Here is a 25,000-nt window from a genome sequence, read left to right as displayed (position 1 = left end):
GGAAGAACCCCTGGAAGACTCCAACAGCAATGACGACACCCTTCGCCTGGGTGCTATGGGCGGGCGCCCGCCCCCGCCACCTTCGAGGCCTCCGCCAGGAGTCCCCCCATCTCAGGAATCTAGATTCAGCACACTGCCTCGGTACCGCCCGCCGGAGAACATGTCTGCCCTCAGGCACGAAGAGCCTCTCATCTACTACGGGACGAGAGGCATCCCAGGAAAGGGCCCCTACGGCGTGCCTCAAGTCCCTCCCGGGGCCCCTCCGGGTTTGCAGATGGGTCCTCACGCCACCCATCCAGGCTACCAACCAAGAAGTGCCCGTCAAGCGGGACCTCCGGGAGGACCCATCCCTCCCTATGGTCCCCCTCCAAGGCCTCCCCCAGGTCCGGACCTGGACCGATATTACCAGCCTCCTCCCCCCGTCATTACCGAACAGCCGAGACCCCAACAGCAGCACTTCACGCCCTACGAGCGATCCTACCCCAAAACGCTCGAGTCCTTAGCCGAACGCGTACACGCATTCTACGGACCTCCGCCGGACGAGCTGCTGGCCGGCGCCCACCTCCGCGGTCCGGATGTGACCTCCTACGGCACCCTCGGGCGCGCCAGCGTCGGCAGACCTCGCTTGGCGAGAACCCTCAGCGACCAGCGCCTCCCAGCCACCGAGCGCGAGAGCCTGAGCGACTACGAAGGCAGCGGCCCCTCGGCGCGACGCCTGAAGGCCGCCACCCTACAGTACCCTTCGGGTGCTCAGGTCACTGACCGCACAACTCTAGAACGCTACCAGGAGACCATGAGACGACTCAGCGCCCTGCGACAGAGGACGCGCTCGGTCGACTACGCCAGCGACACCGAAGTGACGTTACCGAGGTCGTCCCTTCTGGCCAGGGCTCGCGGGGCCCACCACGCCGGTGCCCCGCCGGGCATGGGAGCGACGCGTTCCAACTCTCTGCCTCGACACTCCTCCAGGCATCGCGGGGTGAGGTTCGAGTCCCGAGGAGGGCCCGCCGCCAGCGAAGATGAGAGCGACGGGGCCGTCAGCGCTCCGGAGATGCCTACAGGAACCGAGAGAGGTAAGCAACAGCCCTCTCTCTTCACGCACGGTAAGCACGCCCTTGCTTTGCACCGTCCCCCCTCCAAAACCCCCCATGGCTGTGAGTTCCACACTGACTGATATTTTTAACAACTTGCACGTTTAATATTTTTTCCAGCTCTAAATATTTTTACTTTAGAGTCTTCTAAAAAAAATACGCTTCGCGTAGCGATGAAATCCTATTCAGTGTTTACTAACTTCCTCTCTCTTTTAAGATTAATTCCCTTTGTTTTATCTATTTCTGAAACTTAGGAAAAATTATTTAATATACTTTTTCTGCAGCTTCAATGACTAGGCTTAAAGTAGACTAAAGCTTAAAGTTATAACCAAAGCATTATATGAATTCGTTCATAAGGAAAACTAAATTCAAAATCAGAATTTACATATATAGTTATTAAAGATGGTGTCCTAAGGTAGTTAACGTTATAACAGAAAAATATCGTATAAAGACTGACAGTATTCAAGTCAGTGACTTTTACATAGGCCTTTTTTTTTCGCTCATCTTGTGTTTCCGAACGAGAGTTATTTTCATTTCTACATAATCATCAGATTTCTTCATAATTATTGCATTCGTGAAATCCCTTCCTTATCTTTAAAATATTATTTATCAAAAGCGATGGTTAACTCATGATTTTCTTAGGTAATTTCAGCGCATTCAAGAATCATATGATCACCAGCCATTTCTCGGTGCTATATAAGATCACTAGGTTTTCCACGCCGTCGGCCTCTGCATCGACATTTTGTATTAAACAAAAGCAAAATAAGGTTCGAATATAATGAGAATTAATTTCTGTAAATAATATTTTTATGCTATACGGATATCATGTTAGTTTTCATCATTATTGATGGCGTCAGCAAATTAATATCTCATTTCGACTGTCGTCAGTTTCATACGTCTTTTATTATTTAAGATAATCTGTGACTAGCATTCTAAATCAAGTATTTTGAAAGAAGTCCATTGCAGTAAACTGTACTTTAATAGAAATGCATAATAACATTTATGCATTTTATTGCGGGATTCTTTAAGACTAGTTTGGTCAAACAGCTAGGCCATACTAGTATTGATATTTATATGTATTCGTATTTGTGTGCGTAAGTGCTTATATTTCTCTTCATTTTTGCCTACGTACTCAACTTTACGTAAGATAATGCCGTGCCCAGTACTTTGCTTAGCTCTCCTTCTTAAAGGCATCTTAATATTCTGCAAACGAAAGTGATAATTAACAAACCATTCTAATAAGTCACGACACGACAATCATAGGTTTTGTTTAAAACAACGCTTCCAGAATGTAATAGCAATGACAAACTGCTCTGAATTTTAAGTTTACTAAGTTCAGAACATAGTGACACTCACAATAATTGCTGTATTAGATTCAAGGTAAATGACTTTTATTATTTATATGAGTAAATTCTCTTGAAGATTTATTAGTTATATATGTCAGAGCTTAGAGCTGTCTGAATGAACCTTGTCAGAGCTTAGAGTTGTTTAAATGGACCTCCGGTCACCATGAAGAATCATACATCAGTTATTTTAGAGGTGCTGTTCTTTCACGTCAATCCTCTTTTATTTCCTTCTTCTTCTTCTTCTTCTTCTTCTTCTTCTTCTTTCTTCTTCTTCTTCTTCTTCTTCTTCTTCTTCTTCTTCTTCTTCTTCTTCAGATAAATATGAAAATACGTCTCCCCAAAAAGTAAGGGACGTATTTTTAAATTTTCACTTAAAATGCATTCAGGTCGAAGGCCCCCGGTCTGATAGAATATATTTCTCTCGATCGATATGATGCCTTCATTTATTTACGTTCTACAATGCAAGGCAAGAGGGTCGTGGGAATGATTGCTTTTTACTACTCTGGTGAGAGGTGGGGGAGTAGAAGGGGAAGGGGTGGTTGCTTTCAGAGTCTTGCAAGCTAGTGTTTTGAAGTATGTGAAACTAATTTTATTCTAGGCAATGAAGTTGGAGGTAGATATTATTTCTTATGTCTTGGTAACGCATTCATGAGGAATACCTGATAGTTACTGATAGTCACGTAATAAATGTGTCATTTTAGTACTTTTCAAGTATCATCTTGAATTCACAGTAGATTTTTGCCTGATATCTGAAAAGTGTATTTTTAGCGCTTCCTAAAAATAACATTTTAAGTATCATCTTGAATTCACACTTCGTTCGTTGTTTAATTCTAGAATGTGTATTTTTAGTACGTCATAAAAGTAACGATGTACGTATCATCTTGAATTCACAGTAGATTCTTTGGGCGTTTGACAAGCGTTCTTCCTCAGTAATTTTATAATGATTTGACGAACTTTCAATTTTGCTTATATGTGATTGGTGGTCGAGATCAGAAGTCATGTTTTATTGAAGGTAACCTCTCCGTATTTATTACCGACGTACAGTCAGCTGTCGAGAAAGATTGATGTATCGTAAATGTTTTAGTGATGTGACTGAAGGGACAAATTATTATTATTGTTATTATTTATTTATTTTTGTCTATCACAGTTATCGTATTCAACTCGGTGGTTTTTATAGTGCGGGGTTCCGGGTTGCATCCTGCCTACTTAGGAGTCTATCACTTTTCTCACTATGTTAGCTGTTTCTAGTAGCACAGTTTTCTGCATGAGTCCTGAAGCTACTTGGGCATCTAGTTTTTCCAGATTCCTTTTCAGGGATCTTGGGATCGTGCCTAGTGTTCCTATGATTATGGGTACAATTTCCACTGGCGTATTCCATATCCTTCTTATTTCGATTTTCAGGCCTTGATACTTTGAAGTTTTTTATCTTTCTTTCTCATCTACTCTGGTGTCCCATGGTATTGCGACATCAGTGAGTGATACTTTCTTCTTGATTTTGTCAATCAGCGTCAAGTCTGGTCTGTTGGCACGTATCACCCTATCTGTTCTGGTACCATAGTCCCAGAGGATCTCTGACTGATCGTTTTCTATCACTCCCTCAGGTTGGTGTTCGTACCACTTATTACTGTAAGCTTGCTGGTGTTTCTTGCACAGGCTCCAGTGGAGGGCTTTTGCTACTGAATCATGCCTCTTTTTGTACTGGTTCTGTGCAAGCGCCAGACATTCGCTTGCCATGTGGTTTACGGTCTCGCCTTTCATACTACACTTCCCGCCTATGGGTTAGATGTTATTTCCATTTATTGTTCTTTGAATATATCAGGTTCTTAGGGCCTGATCTTGTGCCGCTGTTAGCATTCCTTCTGTTTCCTTCTTGAGTTCTCCCCTCTGTCGCCATTGCCATGTTTCATCGCTGGCCAGTTCTTTTGTCTGTCTCATGTACTGTCCGTGCATTGGTTTGTTGTGCCATTCCTCTGTTCTGTTTTTCATTCTCCTGTCTCTATATTATTATTATTATTATTATTATTATTATTATTATTATTATTATTATTATTATTATTATTATTATTATTATTATTATTTCTGAAGAAGACCCTCTTATTAAACAAGCTTCACTGAAAGGAATGGCCGTCTGGATGCGAATGAGGTTATATTGCAATTTCTCAATCTCATGAATGAGTTTCTTTGTAGCAGCAGGCAAATTTTATCACAGCTGTCCAAAGTGTATTCATTCCTTTACGTTTCGGTTGTGCTCTCTCCACCACTTCTGAAAGGCTAATGAAGCCAGGGTTACAACTATGCCATATTTATACCCGGGCTTGCAGAAATTTTAATTGCTTTTTTGTTGGCTGTCGAGAACAGGGGTGCCAGGAGACGAAAAAAAAATGAGAATATCTATCTTCGTTGTATGTGTCGAGATATTAAACTGTTGCTTTGTTCGAAAGTTCATTGTTTGATAAACCCCAAGACAAATGAGTAATTACAAATTGGTTGAAATCGCAGAATACAATTTTGTTTTCTGTAAAAAAGGGAAAAAAGTTCGAAGACACGTGTTGTGTTTTTCAAGTAAACTCTGAAGATATTTGTCGTTCATTTGAAGCAACAAATTACAGAAACTTTTAATTCTTCTGCCTTTGAAGCAACAGCCTAAAGAAACTTGTTGCTCTTGCGGAGCAACAACTTACAGAAAACGTTGTTTCTCAGAAGCAAAAGAAACTTAGGAAACTTGTTCCTGTGAAGAAACACCATGAACGAAGGACGTCACTGTGAAAGAAAAAAAAGCAGCTTTTAATTGTAGATGCTAATCAGTTCTAACCTATCATAAGAACGTCGTTACTTTACTTGTTTTGATCTTGTTAAACACTGGTGCTCTGGAAAGTATTCCTACCAGTTGCAAGGTAATATAGTACTTAAAGAACTTATCCAGGGAGTCGTTTTTCCCATTTGACTGCGAAACGACCCAGGCCACTCACGTCTGTTACTCTACTTCTGTGCTTTGGGATTCTCTCTCAGCTGACGTTTTCCCTGGGTTTAGGGTTGTTCGTCGTAAGAGACGTGTCTGCTACTTTCTAGGGATTTAAACTCCGCCGTTTTTCGTCTCCATCTCTGACTGGCTTCAGTGGAGAGTTTTTTTTTTTTTTTTTTTTTTTGCTAACCTTTAGCTGTTCTTCCGTTCAAAAAGTTGTTCTCTATCAGCTGGAGATTAATGTAGTATACATCCGTCTGCTTAATATTTTCACTTATATTTTTTTGAGAAATGGATCTTTTCTCATTGTTGTTTTTGTCTCAAGTTTTCAATAATTAAGGCTATCAGATTTTCGTTGCATAAATCCTTCGATAAACGCAACTAGTACACGATTACCAAGGGTGTTTTATCGACTGCCTTTTGTTGATATTTCACAAGGTTCGCTATTTTGCTTCCGAACATTTCTAAATCTTAAAACTTATCTTAACAAGCGTACCCTAACCTAACCTAACCAGCCTAATCTTATCTAAAATCTGCTCTTAACCTTCCCAAGCTCAACCTCCCTTAGCCAAAAGGTTCTGCACCCTATTATTGTAAAGGTTTCCGAAAACGTATTCAACCCTTATAACATTAATCCGGTTCCATCACGAATAACGCCTTTGGGTTTTGCTAAAAGCATTGTAGACTGTCTTCATTCTGTCTCAGACCGATTACTTTATTTTATTCTCTCTCATTTCTCTGACAATACAAGGAACGTTCAAGTCATTATCTCTTACAATTATTGTTTTATCAAGTTTTTCTTTTAATTCTTATTTATTCTTGGGAGAAGGAAAGTGTTAGCGGGGTGAAATCATAAGGTAATTCCGGTTATTGAAATGTTTTAGGGATGAAAATGCCACTTTAGTTAGGGTTGTTGTTGCCGGATTAAAGGGTAGATGAGAGAGAGAGAGAGAGAGAGAGAGAGAGAGAGAGAGAGAGAGAGAGAGAGAGAGAGAGAGAGAGAGATCACCTTCCTAAAAAAGGAAGCACTTGAAACCGTAACGATATGTGTATAATTTTTCATTCTTTCACCAAATATATTAGTAATACTAGTGTCGTAGAAATTGTCTGTTTTATTAGTTTTCTATTTAATTGTCTGCTTTCTTGGATTCATAAACTATTTGTTGTTGTTATAGATAATCATATAATCACTAACACTGCTTGTTGAGGATCAGATTAGATGGTACTGGTACACCGAATCCTCTTACTTATTTCATAATCTTGTGCAGTCCATAGATTGATAGGAATTCCAAAAATAGTCCCTCGGTATAAAAGCTATTTAAAATTAGTGCGTGGTTGTTCCGATGAATTGAAGATTGTTCTAAAACTCTCTAAATACTGTTATGGAAGTCGTAATAACAAGCGTTCTTGATTTCATTTAATTGGTATACCATAGATTTACAAAGTTATAGCTCACATGAAAGGTTCTTACTTACGTAGTCACTGTTTGGATATACTGTACAATATATATATATATATATATATATATATATATATATATATATATATATATATATATATATATATATATACATATATATATATATATATGTATATATATATGTATATATGTGTGTATGTATGTATGTGTATATTTATGCATATTTGTGTGAAGAAACAGGTGTTAAAATTATACATATTACGTCACGCAACAACATTAAATCCACAATTGAATCTGATTCCTACGATCGGGAACTTACCTGAAAGCTTTCTTGCCCACTTAAGCCAGATTCCCATTCTCACGCTCCTGTAAAAAAAGAAATAAAAATCTTGAGTACAGTCAGGAATTTGTCTTGTTTTTTTGTTTGATCTTATTTATGCTATGGAATCTCTCTCTCTCTCTCTCTCTCTCTCTCTCTCTCTCTCTCTCTCTCTCTCTCTCTCTCTCTCTCTCTCTCTCTCTCTCTCTTTAGCTAGTACCCATCCTCTCTTTCTCTGTCTGTCTGGCACTAATGATCATCCTTTCTCAAAATTATTTTTCTTACATTCATGTCCACCTCCTCCAGTACTCTCTCTCTCTCTCTCTCTCTCTCTCTCTCTCTCTCTCTCTCTCTCTCTCTCTCTCTCTCTCTCTCTCTCACACACATATATCCCCACTCTTATTTCCCTGGGAATAAATGTATGCAGTTCCATGCCTCCGTTTCGTGAATGTAAATATAAGAGGGATTTGCCAAATCAGACTCCCAGCGCCAGAAGCAGCGCCATCTTGCAACTCGCATATACTTCTTCCATCTCTTTTCATGTGGCTGTTCCCCCCTCCCCCACTCCCGCCCTTCTCCCTGCTTCGCTATTCTTAGCTCTTATTTCGGGGACGCCATTCTCTCTACCCCCTTCCTCCCCTCCCCCCTCTCTCTCTCTCTCTCTCCCTCCCTCCCCTATTCCCCTCTTTCTCCCCTCCCCTAAGACGTAGAGATGGAAGTGGCATTGTTATTCCGGCGGGCGTCGGCGATATTACGAAGGATAGAGGTACGGAAGGTGTGTTCCTCAGGAAGGAGTTTTATTTTTTTTTTAAGCTGGTGTTTATCAACATCCGCCTCTGGAGGAGAGTCCTTCATTTTTTTTTTTTTTTGCTTTGAATGTTTCGTTATTATTATTATTATTATTATTATTATTATTATTATTATTATTATTATTATTATTATTATTATTATTAACAGTAACACCACTTGGGTTATCAACATTTGCCTCTCGAGGGAGTTCTCAATTTTTGGCCTTGAATTATTATTATTATTATTATTATTATTATTATTATTATTATTATTATTATTATTATTATTATTATTATTACCATCAATAACTGTGTTTCTGTTTTTACACATACATTTTGCTTTACTGTTAATCAACCCCGGTTATGTTTTTTATCGTTTTTCCAAATTGATGATTTTTTCTTCTTTAATTTACCTTTGTTTTTAATTTGCGTTTTGTCTGTTTTGTTCCAAAGGAATGAGGCCAGTTTCTTTCTGAAGAGAATTTGATATTTTCTGCCGTTGGGTTTTAGTCTAAAAGATCTCATAGACAACACAGAGACACAATATATATATATATATATATATATATATATATATATATATATATATATATATATATATATATATATATATATGTATGTATATATACCTATATATCTATTTTAATTCTTTAAACGAACTTAGAAGTAGCTGAGCTAAAATGCTGTATTGAGATTCAGTTTAGAGTTATGTGCTTTTATCATAAAATAAAGCTTACTGAATCTTTTTGAAAAATAAAATTAAGGTTTCCAAATAAAAGCTTCAGGAATTTAAAGTAAGTTCAGTATTGTAGAGCAAATTTCGTAACTGAATATGTAATTTTAATATATTTTTATTTTATATTAGCTCAAAATTTACAGAAATAGCTAAGAAGCGTTCAAACTCTTACACATTTAGCAAGACAGAACTGAAACACGCATGATTTATTAAGTTAAAAAGGGATTAGATGATTTTATAGGCTATAGTGTTATATAGTTATACAGTTTTCTTACGTAACAGCATTTCTGTAGCCTGTATTCGCTTCTTTTAAGAGGCGTTCCATCGATCCTGAAGACTACAGGTATTTTAAAGCGTTGCGTTTATATCTAGACCCCAACCGAAGTAGAATTGCTTATGCGTACTTCTCAGTTTTTTATTTAATAAGAGAGAAATTAATTTTTTTCCTAATTTTTTACTTAAGTCTTTGGTCTTTTTATCTCTTGATCATTTTATTCACATCAAAAGGAAATTACGAACTAGAGAGTCTTGAAAAACGATGGCTGTGTGAATTTTATTCTTAGAGAAGAATGATTCTCTCTCTCTCTCTCTCTCTCTCTCTCTCTCTCTCTCTCTCTCTCTCTCTCTCTCTCTCTTGTTTCTCTTTTTCTCTTTTAAATGGCCTTTTTCAGTATTTTATATGCAGTATATATTTATATATATATATAATATATATATATATATATATATATATATATATATATATATATATATATATATATGTGTGTGTGTGTGTGTGTGTATGTGTTTTTTTTATTTCATCTCACGGAGGAGAGATTGCAATAGAGAGGAAAGGAGTTATGATGTAATTCACATCAAACTTAGTACACACTTAACCCATAACACAGTCTGGGAATAGAACCACCGCAATCTTCTCCGAATGTATTTTTTTTCTTCTTCTCGGGAAACAGACCCCGCCGATCTCATCGGATACCGTCTAAAGACATCCTATTTCTAAAGACATCTTATTGCTTATTGAGAAAAATCTGGATCAAAGGCCCGAGGAATCCTTCTACAGGACGCTTTTGGCGTATGACTTTAATCTCCAATATCCGCGGGGCGTAGTATAGATGCAGGCGGTTGGCAGCACTGCTGGAGACGATGTCGTTGGTGTCAGTTTTGTCTCTCGAAAAGGAATTGGCAGCCCTGAATAGAACCAGGGTGTGTCGCCAGTGTTTTGAGTTGATAGAAAAGAATATTTTCCAGTGGTTTTTTTCGGTTTTTTAAGTGCTAAACTCGGCACTTTTGAGTTTAAAATGGCTTTCATTTTATTTTATTTTGCGCTGATCGTTTCTCGTTAGATTATCACAGGAAGCTACTCAAAATCTGCATGAAATTCCAATATTATTTGATTCGTTGTTTTACAGGTATTTTGCAAAGGGTGCTTAAAAATGTATAGAGAGAGAGAGAGAGAGAGAGAGAGAGAGAGAGAGAGAGATGAATAGGGGAGACCTATATTAAAGTATTTTTTTATTTGCATATTATGGACGAAAAAAGGTTGAAAATTTAGTCGTTTCTGTAATAAATACATTAATTTTTTTGAGGTTTCAAAACAGCACTACATTTAAAGATTTCCAAATACATTTTACTTTAAATTAAGAAACCTTTAATTTTATGATATTTCGTAAAATAATCATCAGTTTTTATACATTTCGTCTATTTTTTATGTCGATTTGTACCCTGATTTCCCACCCAGACTACATTAACAGTAATATTATCGTAGATTGTCTCAAAATGGACTTCTCAATTGAAAACTGCTGTTTTTCTTGTGGTCCGGAAAAAAATAATAAATTTTTTTACATTTAATTGAAATTTTTATTTCGTTTTGTAGCCAAATTTTCCATACAAGCTACAGAATTATTGATCGATTTATTGTAACTAAAACTGGCGTTGCAACATTTAAGTTATAGATGTCTACAAATTACAGCAACCGCCATATTATAGTAGGAAGTACATTCCCCAACCGAATTATCGTGCTGGTTATCGATGTCACTTCAAAGATTATAAAAAAAACCACCAAAAATGATAAAGCAGTATCGGCGTACCCTCCAAGGTCTCATCTACTTTAAAAGAATCGTTGGGGTTAGCCATAATAGAAAATATCCCTTCACTCACCGAAGATTGGTCTAAACTCTCAAAGAAAACGGAGATTTTTTCCTTGGTTATGTGGGAAACTATTCCATTTTGGACGGTACTCGGAGGGCGTTGTATTTGGGTTTCTTGTGTTGTTTTAATATATTGCTCGCTTATCGTAGTTTTGGCTTTGGTTCAGACGTTTTATTTTTGATCAGTTATATTTTTATAAGTCATTGATGTAAAGCTGATGTTATTATTCGTGTTAATTGCTCTAATAATGATAGAAATATGTTGGTAATTTTAATTATTTTCAAGTGCCGTAATGCAGGAGTTTAAATTCATGATTTTTCAAACGTAATTTTCGATTAAGTATTACTGGAAAGATAGTTTAGCTTGATTAGAGAGAGAGAGAGAGAGAGAGAGAGAGAGAGAGAGAGAGAGAGAGAGAGAGAGAGAGAGAGAGAGAGACTTGTTTCTCAGCAATGTCAAAATGCTGTGTAAAATTCATGACTTTCTCGTATAATTTTGATTCAAATGCTACGGAAAATACAGTTGTGTGTGTGTGTGTGTGTGTGTGTGTGTGTGTGAGAGAGAGAGAGAGAGAGAGAGAGAGAGAGAGAGAGAGAGAGAGAGAGAGAGAGAGAGAGAGAGAGAGAGAGAGAGAGCGAGCTATAAATAGAAAGTTCCCGTCTCCACGTTTTACCTTCTCTTGTGCCATTGCAATATACTTATCGATTATTGATTAGGTGCCTTCACTGTGGCGTCCCATTTATCAGTGCAGTTCACCAAATCAGAGAAAATGAACAGTGGAATCTTAGGTGACAAATGGAAAGGAGGAAATGAGATTGGAGTAAAAATAAATGGGAGAGAGGATGGATGGAAAAATGGTGGAAGCGTAAAAATGAAAGGAAGACATAGGAAGAAAGGGTAAAATAAGAGATAAAAAGGATGGGGTTTAAGAAAAGAAAATGTATATGAAAAACTGAAAAGAGAAATATTGCAAGAAGAAGAAAGAAAGCGTAGCAAAAGAATGAAAGACGGGTTAAGGAGAAAGGAAATGAAGAATGGGGGAGGGACATAAGACGAAGAATATTTAAAAAAAAATAAATAAACGAAAAGAATATGAAAAACGGAAAATAAAAATAAAAACAATAAGTAAGAAGAATGGCAAAAGAATGAAAGGCAGGTTAAGAAGATAGGAAATGAAGAAAGAGGAGGGGACGCAAGAACGAAGAATATTTGAAAAACGAAAAATGAATAAACAACGACAGAAAGAAAAAAAATGAGAAAGAGGTCGAACTCAGGTGAACGCGAGACTTGGAAATTGTAAGATACATTTCCTCTGGCGAGTGTACGTGATAGTCTGGGTATCGTATGCCAATATTCTCCCGGCGATGTTTCGCTGTGTTCCCGACGATAAGGGAGAGAGAGAGAGAGAGAGAGAGAGAGAGAGAGAGAGAGAGAGAGAGAGAGAGAGAGAGAGAGAGAGGCGTTCCCTGCGAAGAAATGGTTAGGGGTCGTTTTCTTTTTTTGGGGGGAAGGGGTGTTGTTACAGTTCTGGGTCGTGAAGTTTGGAAGGCGATCTTCAGGGGCTTTTGAATTTGAAATCGGGTGTTTATTATTATTATTATTATTTTATTATTATTATTATTATTATTATTATTTATTATTATTATTATTATTGTTGTTGTTGTTGTTGTTGTTGTCAAGTTTCGTTTTCGCAAATAATAATAATAATAATAATGACTTTATTAACATTATTGGGTTTTATTGTATAATTATTCATATTTATGCTTTTCTTTTTCATAATAATAATAATAATAATAATAATAATAATAATAATAATAATAATAATATTATTATTATTATTATTATTATTATTATTATTATTATTATTATTATTATTATTATTATTATTATTATTATTATTATTTCGAATGCCCTGGACCGGCGCAAAACAAACTGTTAATACATATTTCATATTTCCAATACAAAATATGAAAAGGAGCATTTCAACTTGTGCGACTCTGACCTGCATCGAACATTTGAAAACAGAAGTAAGAAAGAAGTACTTGACAGATTGTTAAAGTTAATAGTGTTTGCCCTAAAAAATAAAAGTGATTTTCAGAAATAGATAAATTCGTTTAATATTATTTCAATGCGTGATCACGTGGTTACAACAGATCAATATCGAACTTTGAAACTTGCAAAAAAAAAAAAAATTGGAGAATGAATATTATATTTAAGAAATTTAAATGCATTTCTGAGCGTCATGCTCCAACTGCGGTGTGGAAACACTGAAACCGAACCGCTAATTGAAGAGGGAGCATTTCGCTCCGAAAATGTTTGTGAATTTCTTATATACGTATGTTCTTTTTTTTTTATTTCGACTTAATCACACTTGTGCGCAAGAGCCCCCCCACCAAAAAAAAAAAAAAGGCCCAACGCTATGAGGAAATGAGATGAATGTAAAAATTAAAAAAGATCTAAAACTGACAGGAAAAGCAGAATACCTAGAATGAATTAGATCACAAACTCATAACTCTTTAAAGGGCATTTCATGTCTTCTCTTCAACTGGAGAACATCAATATCCTCTCTATTTCCAAGAAGATTGCTACACAATTCTGCCTTAAAGGGAATGCATTACCTCTGGTGCTGAGGAATGCGCTGTTTTGTTATCCCAACCTAATGATGATACTGATAGTCTACAAGATGGGTAGTACGTACAAACTTAGCATCCTTATAGACTAAGGACGTTAGGTTAAATTCGCTGATACAGTAACTTTTATGAAGCGAAAGATCCTGGAATGTTGTAAACATTGACTCATTGGACCAAGAATGAAACCGACGTATATCAGAAGATGAGAGACATTAAACCTCAGACATTCAGCTCTGTTGAAATAAGATTCCTTGCAAACGGTACCTAGGTGTCTTACAACTTTAGGATATATTGTTCTCAAGTCTGAAAAAAAAAAATGGCAAGTTTTAAATCAAAAATAACTTGACGGAATATTCATGTAGTCAGAGTCATTTAAGTGGATATTTCCCCTCCAAAGTAAATGGCTAAGTGGGCACATTATTTGAGGTCAGTTATTTCAGGAAGAATGAGATAACTTGTAAATCCAGTGTAGCAGTTCTAAATCATTTAGTTCATCCTTACTTCGGTAGGTAGTAGGATAACTGTGACTGTAAGTGATGTCTTTTTCTATAAAGCATAATTTATTTTTAAGGAACAAGACTTAAGGCCGTAAATAGAAGGCAGATACCTAGGATATAAATAGATATTGAAGGCTGATTCTAGAAAATATCTCACGTTTTTAGGCGAATTAATTAATTTTGGCTTCCGATAATAGCTCTTGAATGATTATGTTGGTTTCCACAAAGGTCACAGTTGGTCTTTCAAGTACAAGTAAAGAAATTAGATTTATTGTGGATGCGGTCAAACAGAGGTGGATATTTTTTATAAATTCATTGTAGTATCCTGATCATAATATTCGGGTTTCCAGGCATCAGACGTAACTGTGGCTTTGTTTATTTTTACTTTTATTTTCCACCAATTATTTACCTACATTTTAAATTGTGCTGAATGGTATATTACTCGAAAATAGATCTTCACTTTCTGATTTCCATACATCCACGTATACACATATACATGCATCCTATTAAAGAGACGATCCTAACTAACAATGAAGATACCTACATAAATGTATTTATACAACCACAAACGTATATGACAACTAAAATGCACTCACATTCACGTATATATTAAATATGACATATAGTTTTCTCGCATTTGTATAGGTACTGTATGTTTAGTAACAGATGCACAGGCACATAATTACTTCCCTTTTTAAATATGCGATTTGAGACATACTAGATTCTTTAGATTAATATGTGCCTGAAACTGACATGCTTAGGAGACATATAATTGCATACATAATTACATATACATACAAGTAGGAATATACATATACATATTCAGTCCTCCTCTCTGTAGATCAATTAAGTAGAGCTTTAAGCAGAAGCTGTATTTGGACTGGAGGTAAGTAAAAATTAAGATATTTTCTATTTACTAATATCTTCTAATCAGAGTAACAGGAGCTTATGCATTTCTACTAATATTTGCATTTTCACTAATATTTGCATTCTCACTAATATTTGCTGTATAGTTTTATATATATTTGATCTCTTTTTAATTACTAACATGTCTTGCTTGACTACTGCTTGCTTATGCCTTCGATCCTCGTCTTTTTCTCGTACTTTTTTAAGCTTATAAGATAATGGTATGTATCTGTGCTTGCTTGCTTTCAAAGATGGGCCGTTTCTAATTATTGCTTTTAATTTAGTAAGCTAAGTTAAGGATAAATTCTACTTGGAAATTGCTATTATTTAACCCTGAGATTGATTAGATTATCTACGTGGTTCATTTTATAATCCAGTAACTAAGGAAAGGATTAATTACTATTTGATAATTTTGACTATTTTGAGGCGGTAAGAGAAGTTTAATTGAAGATTATGAGATTTTGAACATTGATTCAGGGATTGTTTTGGAATTATAAGAATGAAGTATATAAACATCTCCATGCTTATCCTAATATAGTGGCATATTCATTAGTTATGTTTTCGAATTTAATATCTCCAAAATTGTTACTAACACGAACACAAAATTGTAAATTCACTAAGATTAGATTAGAGGAGACTGTTTAGACTTCTTTATTTTTATGTCGCATTCATAATTAACAAAATTAATATAAAAATTAATAACGTTAAAAGTATATCTTTCATTCAGCATCATGCACTAATAAGAACAAAAATATCTAACAAATCTATGTTGTTCCCGCTGATTTTTACCGGCACATTTTCCAATGTGGTATCTTACGCGGGTAGGGAGAAAATAACTCTACGGAATTTGCAACCCTCGTTTCACTAACTCTACTCGCTACTCTGATGCAGCTTAGCCTATGATATTTGGACTTAGTTTTAAAACTCTTTATATTATGCCAAGCTTCATGATTAAAAATCCAATCGCAGAACTGAGCAATACGCTTGCCAACCTCATTGTTACCCATGCTTAAAAAGGCTGTTTTATATGCTTTGGCTTCTTGTGAATTCCCATGCTCTGCATCTTCACTAAAATGTGTTAATATTTCTGTTTATATATTCAACAAATTATCAAGTTGTTCATTTGAATTTTGATAGTTAGCCTTAGTGTTGAAGTATAACTTGTTGATTCTGTAATGTAACATTAACAAGTAGATTTAACTGTTGTTCAGAATGCATAAATAATAACCTGATAGATTTCTTAGAGTAAAAAAAGAAAAAGAGAGAAACATAATTCACTTTATAAACTTTGATCACAGTAGTCATAGTGTTGAACTTACAGCTCTCTTTCTCTCTCTTTTCCATGACCACCAACCTCTACCATTACTACTACTACTACCTACTACCACTACCACTACTACCACTACTACTACTACCACTACCACTACTACCACTACTACTACCAGGAAGGCGAGGTGTGTACCAGATTGTACCACTCTTCAAGCCGTGGCCAGCCGAACAGTGATTTAATATGCTTATTTTTTCCTCTCATTAAGTGCTAAAAATATGATACATATTTGGTCCCCTTAGTCTCGTCATTGTCCAAAGAACAGGGAGGGTTGCCCCACTAGGGTGCTTTTTTTATTGCATTCATTTCGTCTAGTTTTACTTTGTAATACTTCTCTTTTCCTAATTTCGTATACATGCGCCCAGTTGGATTGTTTCGTCTAATCTTGCTTTCTGCAGTCATTTAAGTTTTGAATTATCCTAATTTCATATACATACGCCATTTTATATAATTATTTTTATATAGATTTAAGAACACTTTTTAATTAATCCTCATACCATTGATCTGAAGTAGTTAAGGAACGGGATTATCTTTGTTACAGCATTATAAATCATTGTTATTGACTTTCTTTTATGGTACCGAAATTCTCCAGGAACCTCTCATCTTAAGTCATATTTTTTTAGTTTTTAAAATATTTGTCATTTATTCCTGTCTTCGTATTTTTTTTATGAAATTAATTGTTATGATCTTACTTGTGGGGAAAATCATCATTATCATTATTGATATAAAAATGATTTAGTTTTCTATTAACAAATATAATTTTTCTTTATAAACAAACATATTTTTCTTTATAACTTTTATTTTGAAAATTTACTTAGTTACATTTTTATTATTTTGCATTATTTCCATGCCCTCCCATTGCCCCATATTTCTTTAGACAATATTCTCCCGACTTTGGCCCTCCAAGTTGTCTGTCAAATTTGGGTGTTTTTCGTAACTCGTCCCTGTCCAAGATCTCTCATTATCTACCATAACAATTTTATATCTAGGATCCAAACCTACCCATATATCTCAAATTCCTAGTGAGAGACACTACTAAATTCCTCATGAGAGACACTACAAGTCCCTCTCCATTCAGGAAACTGTGGAGACCTTTCAAAATCTGAGATATATGGGAAGGAGTATTTCTCATAGCCTGTAGGATAGTGATCGTCTGAGCTTATTTTCAGCTGTCATAAGAAACCTCTCTCATACAGTTAAGAGGTCCTGAGCTCAAATATCCTTTTACGTGGCAGATGCAGTTTTTTTTTAAGGTAAAAAGCTCAGCCTGTTGCCATCCTGCCAGGACTTTTTTATGTAGTAGTTTTAATACGGGATGTTGACCAAATGTTGATGATGAGGAGTTTCCATTCCTGTTGTTGCTGTTGTTGATGTTGATGTGGTTCCCTATGATTGTAGTTTCCTAAGATGATGAAAAACAATATTAGATATCCTCTCTTTTCCCTCCTTCATCCCAGTCAATGTACAGTAGGAGAATGCAAGATGGAGAACATGTGTGCTTTTGATATAACCTTTAAAAAAAAATAAATGACTACCTTGTTGTAAGTGATGAGCCTTTGGCGGATGTTTTGTGTGTCGATGAGACGTGATGGGAGATGAATATTCTGAATATCGAATATCATTCATCATGACGTCATATGACGATTAATCATTAAACATGTTTTTTTTGGAGGTCGAGTCGACTGTAAAAACTTGTCGATCATGTCTCTATCTGCCCACAGTACCTCCGCTCGACAGTTCCCAGGAAAATTGAGAAAATAAAGAAATTTTGATTGTTCATTACATTAAAGCTTAAACACAGATATTCAATATTTACATTGCACCTTAATTTGAAAGACTGAGGCCATTGGAGAACAGTGGAAGTATGTTTCTCGTCCGTTTGACTTTACATGTCACAAATGAGGGTTAAAATCATCATGGTAATCTTTGGAGGCTTGTTAAAATTAATGTCAAAAATAAATCTAAAAGAATATCAGTGTAAATACGACATTAATGAAGATTCATGATAGATTATAATAAGGAGAATTATAATGCTTTGCAACACTCCTGCAAAGCGAAACCCAAAATTAGGAAAGATATCAGCTGATGGATTCAAATTCACAAGAGAGTGAGATGAAAACCAAGGCTTATGTAATGAAAAATATTCGAATATTACATAAATAAATAAATCAGGCATAAATTACCCAAGGCGAGAAGCATGTATTTCCCAGAGACCAACGTAAAAACAAATACACGAGGTGGCCTTCAATCTAACAATCTCAAACAAGTCTTTGATTACCACAGGGTGGTTGATAAAACTCGAAGAGTGTGTCTCTCCTTTTGCCTGATGTGGTCATCTGGTAGAAAAAAAATATTTTTTAATGTATTTTTTTTAACTAGTCTGTTGGAGCTTAGATGTGGTAGATTGCTCTAGTCATTAGCAGTAGTTTGAAGAATTGTTGTTCTCATTGACATATTTCTTTTGCAATGAATATTTATGACTGAGTGATTTATTAATATATGATGATGTTTTATGTGGAGACGTATATATTAAAACTATAAAACAGGTGAATTATGGAAGAATATGAGTTTCTTATACAACGAAGGTTAATATTTTAGGTTGTGATGATGGATATTTATTTGAATATGTTTTATACACACACACATATATATATTAACTTATTTACATATAACTACACATATATATTATTCGCTTTACAAATGTCTGGTATTGCAATGCATAACACGAACCCCTCAATTTTCGGAAAGGAAAGAGCGGATCCCAGCAAAATTATATATATATGTGTTTTTGGAAAAAATTTTACCAAATAGAATACATACAAGATTAGAAAAAATGCTTATTAAAATACTGTAGCAAAAAGTAAAACCAAATCGTGGGTGGAAGAGGACTTTTAAAAAAAGGTTGGATTGACATTTATTTTCAGGAAAAGTATAATTTTTCATCATAATATTTAGAGCTAAAAGGAAGACGATGTAATGCCTTAATACTATTATAATTTAGTTGATCCAATATTTTTTACGGTAAGGTGAATCACGGGGTGACCCCAATATTACTGCTTTTCCTTGGGATTTCTCTTGGAAACTTATTTTTATTTATGTATAAGCTCACTTAATAGTTTTTTTTTTTATAAAAGGCATATCAGTATTATTCTGTGAATGAATTCATTATTATTTGTAAAGGTTTCAGTGATCTTTTGTCTTTATATACATGTATGTATATATATATATATATATATATATATATATATATATATATATATATATATATATATATATATATATATATATATATATATATATATATATATATATATATATATATATATATATATCTTGTTCATGAATAAATGTGATTTCATGCCATACTTAATGCCAAGGTATTATAAACCGAATCGCCTATTTTTTTTTTCTGACGCATCATTCTTATAAACTTAAAAAAATTGTTTGTATATTAGACGTATATGAATGAGGTAAAAGTTAAATCACCTAGTACATAAATAGTTTTTGGAAAGCAAGTACTCTCATAGCATTTGTCTTAATTATTTCAATCGTTTTATGCAGATCGTTTAGTAAATCATGTTAGATTTTTTCCCTGAATGTAAGCAATATTGTTTTGGCAATTATATATATATATATATATATATATATATATATATATATATATATATATATATATATATATATATATATATATATATATATACGTATGTATATATATATATATACACACACACATGCGTCTATGCTCGTCACTGTATATGAAATACCATTATGAAAGAGAAACCCTTCCCTTTTAAATCACAATAAAGAAACCACGGGAATGTCTTCAAATCCAGGAACGCCAGCGAAAGCCTTAGAATGAATTAAGCCCAGACCATTATATCGCTGAGAAATCCCAGTCAACGCTAATGGCCGAATCACTTTAAGGGAAATATCACAACTTCCTCTCTCTCTCTCTCTCTCTCTCTCTCTCTCTCTCTCTCTCTCTCTCTCTCTCTCTCTCTCTCTCTCTCTCAAGGACTTTGTTACAAGGACAGTGAATCAGAGTGGAGAAAGATTCGGAGATATTCTCTCTCTCTCTCTCTCTCTCTCTCTCTCTCAAGGACTTCATCATGAGGACAGTGAATCATCGATGGAAGGTAGATTGGGAAACATTCTCTCTCTCTCTCTCTCTCTCTCTCTCTCTCTCTCTCTCTCTCTCTCTCTCTCTCTCTCTCTTTCAAGGACTCCATTACAAGGATAGTGAACCAGAGGGAAAAAGATTCGGAAACTCTCTCTCTCTCTCTTATCCTCCCAGAGATGTTTTGTCAGCCTGTGGGGTCTTTGCTCCCCGGACGATTTCCGGACGTTCAACCAAAAATCGCATTAAGTACACAACGATGCGGAAGCTCTTGCAATAACAGTACCCATTTTAAGATCTTTGACATAAAATCTGGAGTTTTTGAGAGAGAGAGAGAGAGAGAGAGAGAGAGAGAGAGAGAGAGAGCGAGAGAGAGAGAGAGAGAGAGAGAGAGAGAGAGAGAGAGAGAGAAAGTGAGAGAGTACGTTCCTCTCAAACAACTCTTCTTATTCACACTCATCAAATGAACGGGAGATATGCTAGTCCATATTCAGTTAATGATTTTGTTCCTTAATTATTATTTTCTTATTGTATTGTAATTTGGCTGTGTTATGTATGATGTGTAGATATACGTATATATACATATACATGTGTATGTCTGTAAACGTATAAAATTAGCGCATAAGGGAAAGAGTAACGTCAGATAAGGAATGGTTGATGTTTGCAGTTGAAAGGTTGAGTTAGGGGGTTCAGTGCCTTTGGGAAGCCTTCAGTGAATTACAAGCTATAGGCGGATGAAGATCTAGGCTAGTGTAAAAGTGGAAGAAGGTGGAAGGGCTTGAAATGAATTAACTGAAGAATTCAAGTTAAGTTATTAAGGTGTAATGAGTCAAAAATGAAAGTTATGAAGGTGCGAGATAGATATGGAGTCACTGAAAATATGTTTTATATCATTGTGAAGTTATTTGTGTTTGCAGGAAGGTAGCAGGAGTTTCAGAGGTAGGTAAAGTATTTTTATAATCTATGTTCTTTTGTCTTATAGCACTGAACGGCTAGGAATGTCTCATTTAAGTGATTGTGTATGCATTAGAAAGAAATGTCTACCATTTGTGATGCATAAAGAAAGCGTGAACAAGGGAAAGGTGAGTACGAGAGAATGAAATAATGTTTATGAATGCAGTATATCGTAGGAAGTTCTGGAAACATTAATTTTCATTTCTTTCTTTGCTAAATCTAGATTATTTGCGTGTTTGCTACACCTCAGATACTTTCTCTTTTCATGAATTTATTCTTTGGTATTGGACGTAAACACTTCTCGTTTTCTATACTAGGAGGAGGTACCCATCTCTGAAAGGTATCTTCCTGCTATTATACCCATCTGTGAAAGATATCTTTCTACTATTCACATGGTTGGAAGGAATCATAATCCTTGTATTCAGTAGCTTGGACCTTACTTCAAACCTTGACTTCATTCCTCATACGTACGAAAATTGCTCACATTGTCATTATGGAAAGTGCTTTACTTCTCTTACAGAAACAAAGACAGTGATTTTCCTTTGCTGTGTGTGTAACGGGAGAGAATGATTGCCATATCTCCAGTGGTAAAGAGGAAAATGTCATACTTTATAGTTTAAATGTCTCATCCCGTATCAGAACGAGAAAAGGCGATAGGGAGAAACTTACACCTCATAATATGGGAACAAAGACGCCTACTTCTTTCAAGAAACATTAACAACTCCAGTTGTCTTTGGGTCTACTTCAGGCATAGGTCTCAGCATCCTTAGATAAGTTTTTCTTCGCTTTCCATACCTTATAATCATGTTTGAAATTCAACTGCAAATTTTTATAACATAATCCTCTGACTTCTTTTTAGTACTATACGGCCTTTGAAACCCATTTCATCTTGACTGTGACTTGCCTTGTCTTCCAGAATTAGTGCCTAATCCCTTTTATACTGGCAGTCATATCATACTCTCTCTACGAGGGTATTCAGTAGCTGCTCCGTTTTTTCCATCAGCAGATTGTTATCCTTATTACTCAGCTCAGTATTTTACTGAGACTGTCGGAACTTCTTCAACAGGTTGTGTCTCAATCTCTTATCGTCTGTGGATGGTACTTAATCTCAGCAGTTAATGTCCTGTTCCATTTTTCAAATCATTTGTCTTACTGGATTTAAACACTCGTGTGTCATTTGATTGAAGAGCTAGAGAGTCATCCCCTAGGTATTTGTACTGATAGCAACTGAGTCATTCCGGCCTTTGTCTTGAACAGCAGCTGAGTCAGTCAAGCATTTGGCTTCAGCAGCAACTGAGTCATTCCGGCTTTTTGCTTCAAAAGCAACCGAGTCATTCCGGCTTTTGGCTTCAGCAGCAACCGAGTTATTCCGGGTTTGGGATCCAACAGCAACTGAGTCATTCCGACTTTTGGCTTTAGCAGCAACTGAGTCATTCCGGCGTTTGGCTGTAACAGCAACTGAGTCATTCCGCTTTTGATTTCAGCAGCAACTGAGTCATTTTGGGTTTTGGCTTTAATAACAACCGAGTCATTCCGGCTTTTTGGCTTTACCAGCAACTGAGTCATTCCGGCTTTTGGCTTTACCAGCAACTGAGTCATTCCGGCTTTCGGCTTGATCAGCAACTGAGTGATTCCGGCTTTTGGCTTTATCGCAGCAACTGAGTCATTCGGGCCTATGGTATTACAGCAGCTGTACCTCTAGCTTTAACTGACAAAATGATTCTAGCTAGTAGCGCTGACAGTAACTGAACAGTTATAGCTATTAGCTCTAGCTATACCGCATTAATCGTAGCGAATAGCTCTAACAGCAATTGAGTCCGAGTTGCTGTTGTATTTAAGTGTAGCTGAATCATTCAAGCCATCGGCTTTAACACTGTCAAGAGAGCTTCTTGCTAGACATAATCTGCATCTGAACGTTTCTGGCTATTGATTTTAACAGCATCATAATCTGCCTAGCTACTGACTGTAAAGGCGCTGTAAAGCATCTTAGCTATTAGATTTACAGAAACCAAATCAGTTAAGTAGTCTTGTTTACAAGGAATTGTGACGAAGCTGCTCGTAAAAAGAGCGTATCGATATGATGGGAAAATTAACTTAATAAATGGACTTATAGAATCATCTCCATTGATTAATTACTTGAAAAATGTCTTTTTATAGAGGGACGTGGAAGCTTACGAGGTGAAAAAAATTGTAACCTAAGATGTTTTGTTCTTTTTCTTTCAAAGATTTCTGTTTTTTTTTCCTTAATCGTAGGTAATACATATTCATAATTCGTAAAATTGTTCGATTATAAATGTAAATCGATGTAATAATTATTCGCAAAGCCTGAATTATGATCTTTTCCAGGTGTCTAATTGTCAAAATCTCAAAATAATCTTGTCCATCATATTATGGCTCACCTAATCGAAGATATCCATCAGTCATTGTATATAATGTTTTATAGATCGCACATCTCAGAATGCATAAATATTTATCATAGTTTCATTCATATGATTAGGACGTATTCAACATCGTTGTTAATCTTCACTTCAATTTTTACGTCCAATTTTAAGACTAATCCTTTTAAGCCAATTCTCTTTCTGGTAATTTAACCTGATTTTCCTACAGCTTTCAGAATTCACCTTATTTCATACGAGATTATTTACAATCCTTTTTTAGCGTAATTTTTCCAAAAGACTGTGCATATAGTCTCTACCATTTGCGTTAAATAAGTTTCACATGACATTCTTAAGGCGTACATTCATGGACTGAGAGATAACGCAAGGATAAAAAAATAAATAAAAGAAATATGAATAAAAAACTACCAATAATTGACAAATCGCGATCACGTGAGAAGGACGCAAATATGCGTGAGGTGACCCGGCCCCCAATTTTGGGGTGCTTGAGTTGCCTTTAGCCCACTCACCCCCCTTTTTAGGGGGGTGGTGTTAAATCCTTAAAGGAACTGAAGACAACGTGTGGCTTGCTTGGTGTAATGATAGGGCTACATGGCAACAGTTGAAGCGTTGCCATATCGCACGACGGTATGTGTAAGAAGTGACATGCAACTTTTTTGTTTTGGTATTTTTTTGTTTTTGTTTTGTATATTTTTGTTGTGGATGGTATAACCACTGCAGTCTTTTGGGAAAAAAGTGAGTATTTTGGGGTTATAAGTATTACCGCATATATCACGAAATATTTTTATGTTCACGACGATTATTACGTAGGTTAGGTTCTATAAAAGAACTCGAGGGTAAACTTTGTTTCTTAAATATGTGTGTATATGTATATATATATATATATATATATATATATATATATATATATATATATATATATATATATATATATATATATATATATATATATATATATATATATATAGATGTATATTTATATACATGTATGTATATATGTATATATATATACAACTATACGAGTATATATATATATATATATATATATATATATATATATATATATATATATATATATATATATATATATATATATATATATATATCACACACACGTGATTTCACTTTTCGTGCATTGTATGTGTCTAATGCACAACGTGAGCTGTTGCAACGACCCAGTGTGTAATGCATAGATTAGTTTTGTCATAACCTACAACGTCTGACAGTTTTGATTTTCCAGCCTGACCTGCATAAGGGACAGTCAGTCAGAATAACAACAACAGTAATAATAATAATCACCATCTTCATCATCATCATCATCATCATCATTCTTTCGGAGACAGACAGACTGACAGACAGAGAT

At 35.4% G+C, this 25,000-nt stretch overlaps 1 protein-coding gene across 9 annotated transcripts in view; it reads left to right on the top strand.

Annotated features, from left to right (window-relative positions):
* The window catches only part of RhoGAP100F (Rho GTPase activating protein at 100F), a 331,548-nt gene that overhangs the window by 256,479 nt on the left and 50,069 nt on the right, over positions 1–25,000 (top strand). For 7 of the 9 annotated variants that reach the window (XM_067083319.1, XM_067083325.1, XM_067083323.1 and 4 more), the window contains one exon: positions 1–1,103. This exon is cut by the window's left edge and continues 362 nt beyond it. In XM_067083319.1, coding sequence (XP_066939420.1) covers positions 1–1,103 — 1,103 coding nt within the window. The remainder of the gene's footprint in view (positions 1,104–25,000) is intronic. The other 2 variants (XM_067083320.1, XM_067083324.1) reach the window with 1 other exon arrangement.

The sequence above is a fragment of the Macrobrachium rosenbergii genome, chromosome 40 (assembly GCF_040412425.1).
Source record: "Macrobrachium rosenbergii isolate ZJJX-2024 chromosome 40, ASM4041242v1, whole genome shotgun sequence".
Taxonomy (NCBI): domain Eukaryota; kingdom Metazoa; phylum Arthropoda; class Malacostraca; order Decapoda; family Palaemonidae; genus Macrobrachium; species Macrobrachium rosenbergii.
Note: the sequence above shows the minus strand (reverse complement) of the source record. Positions and strands in the feature narration are given on the sequence as shown.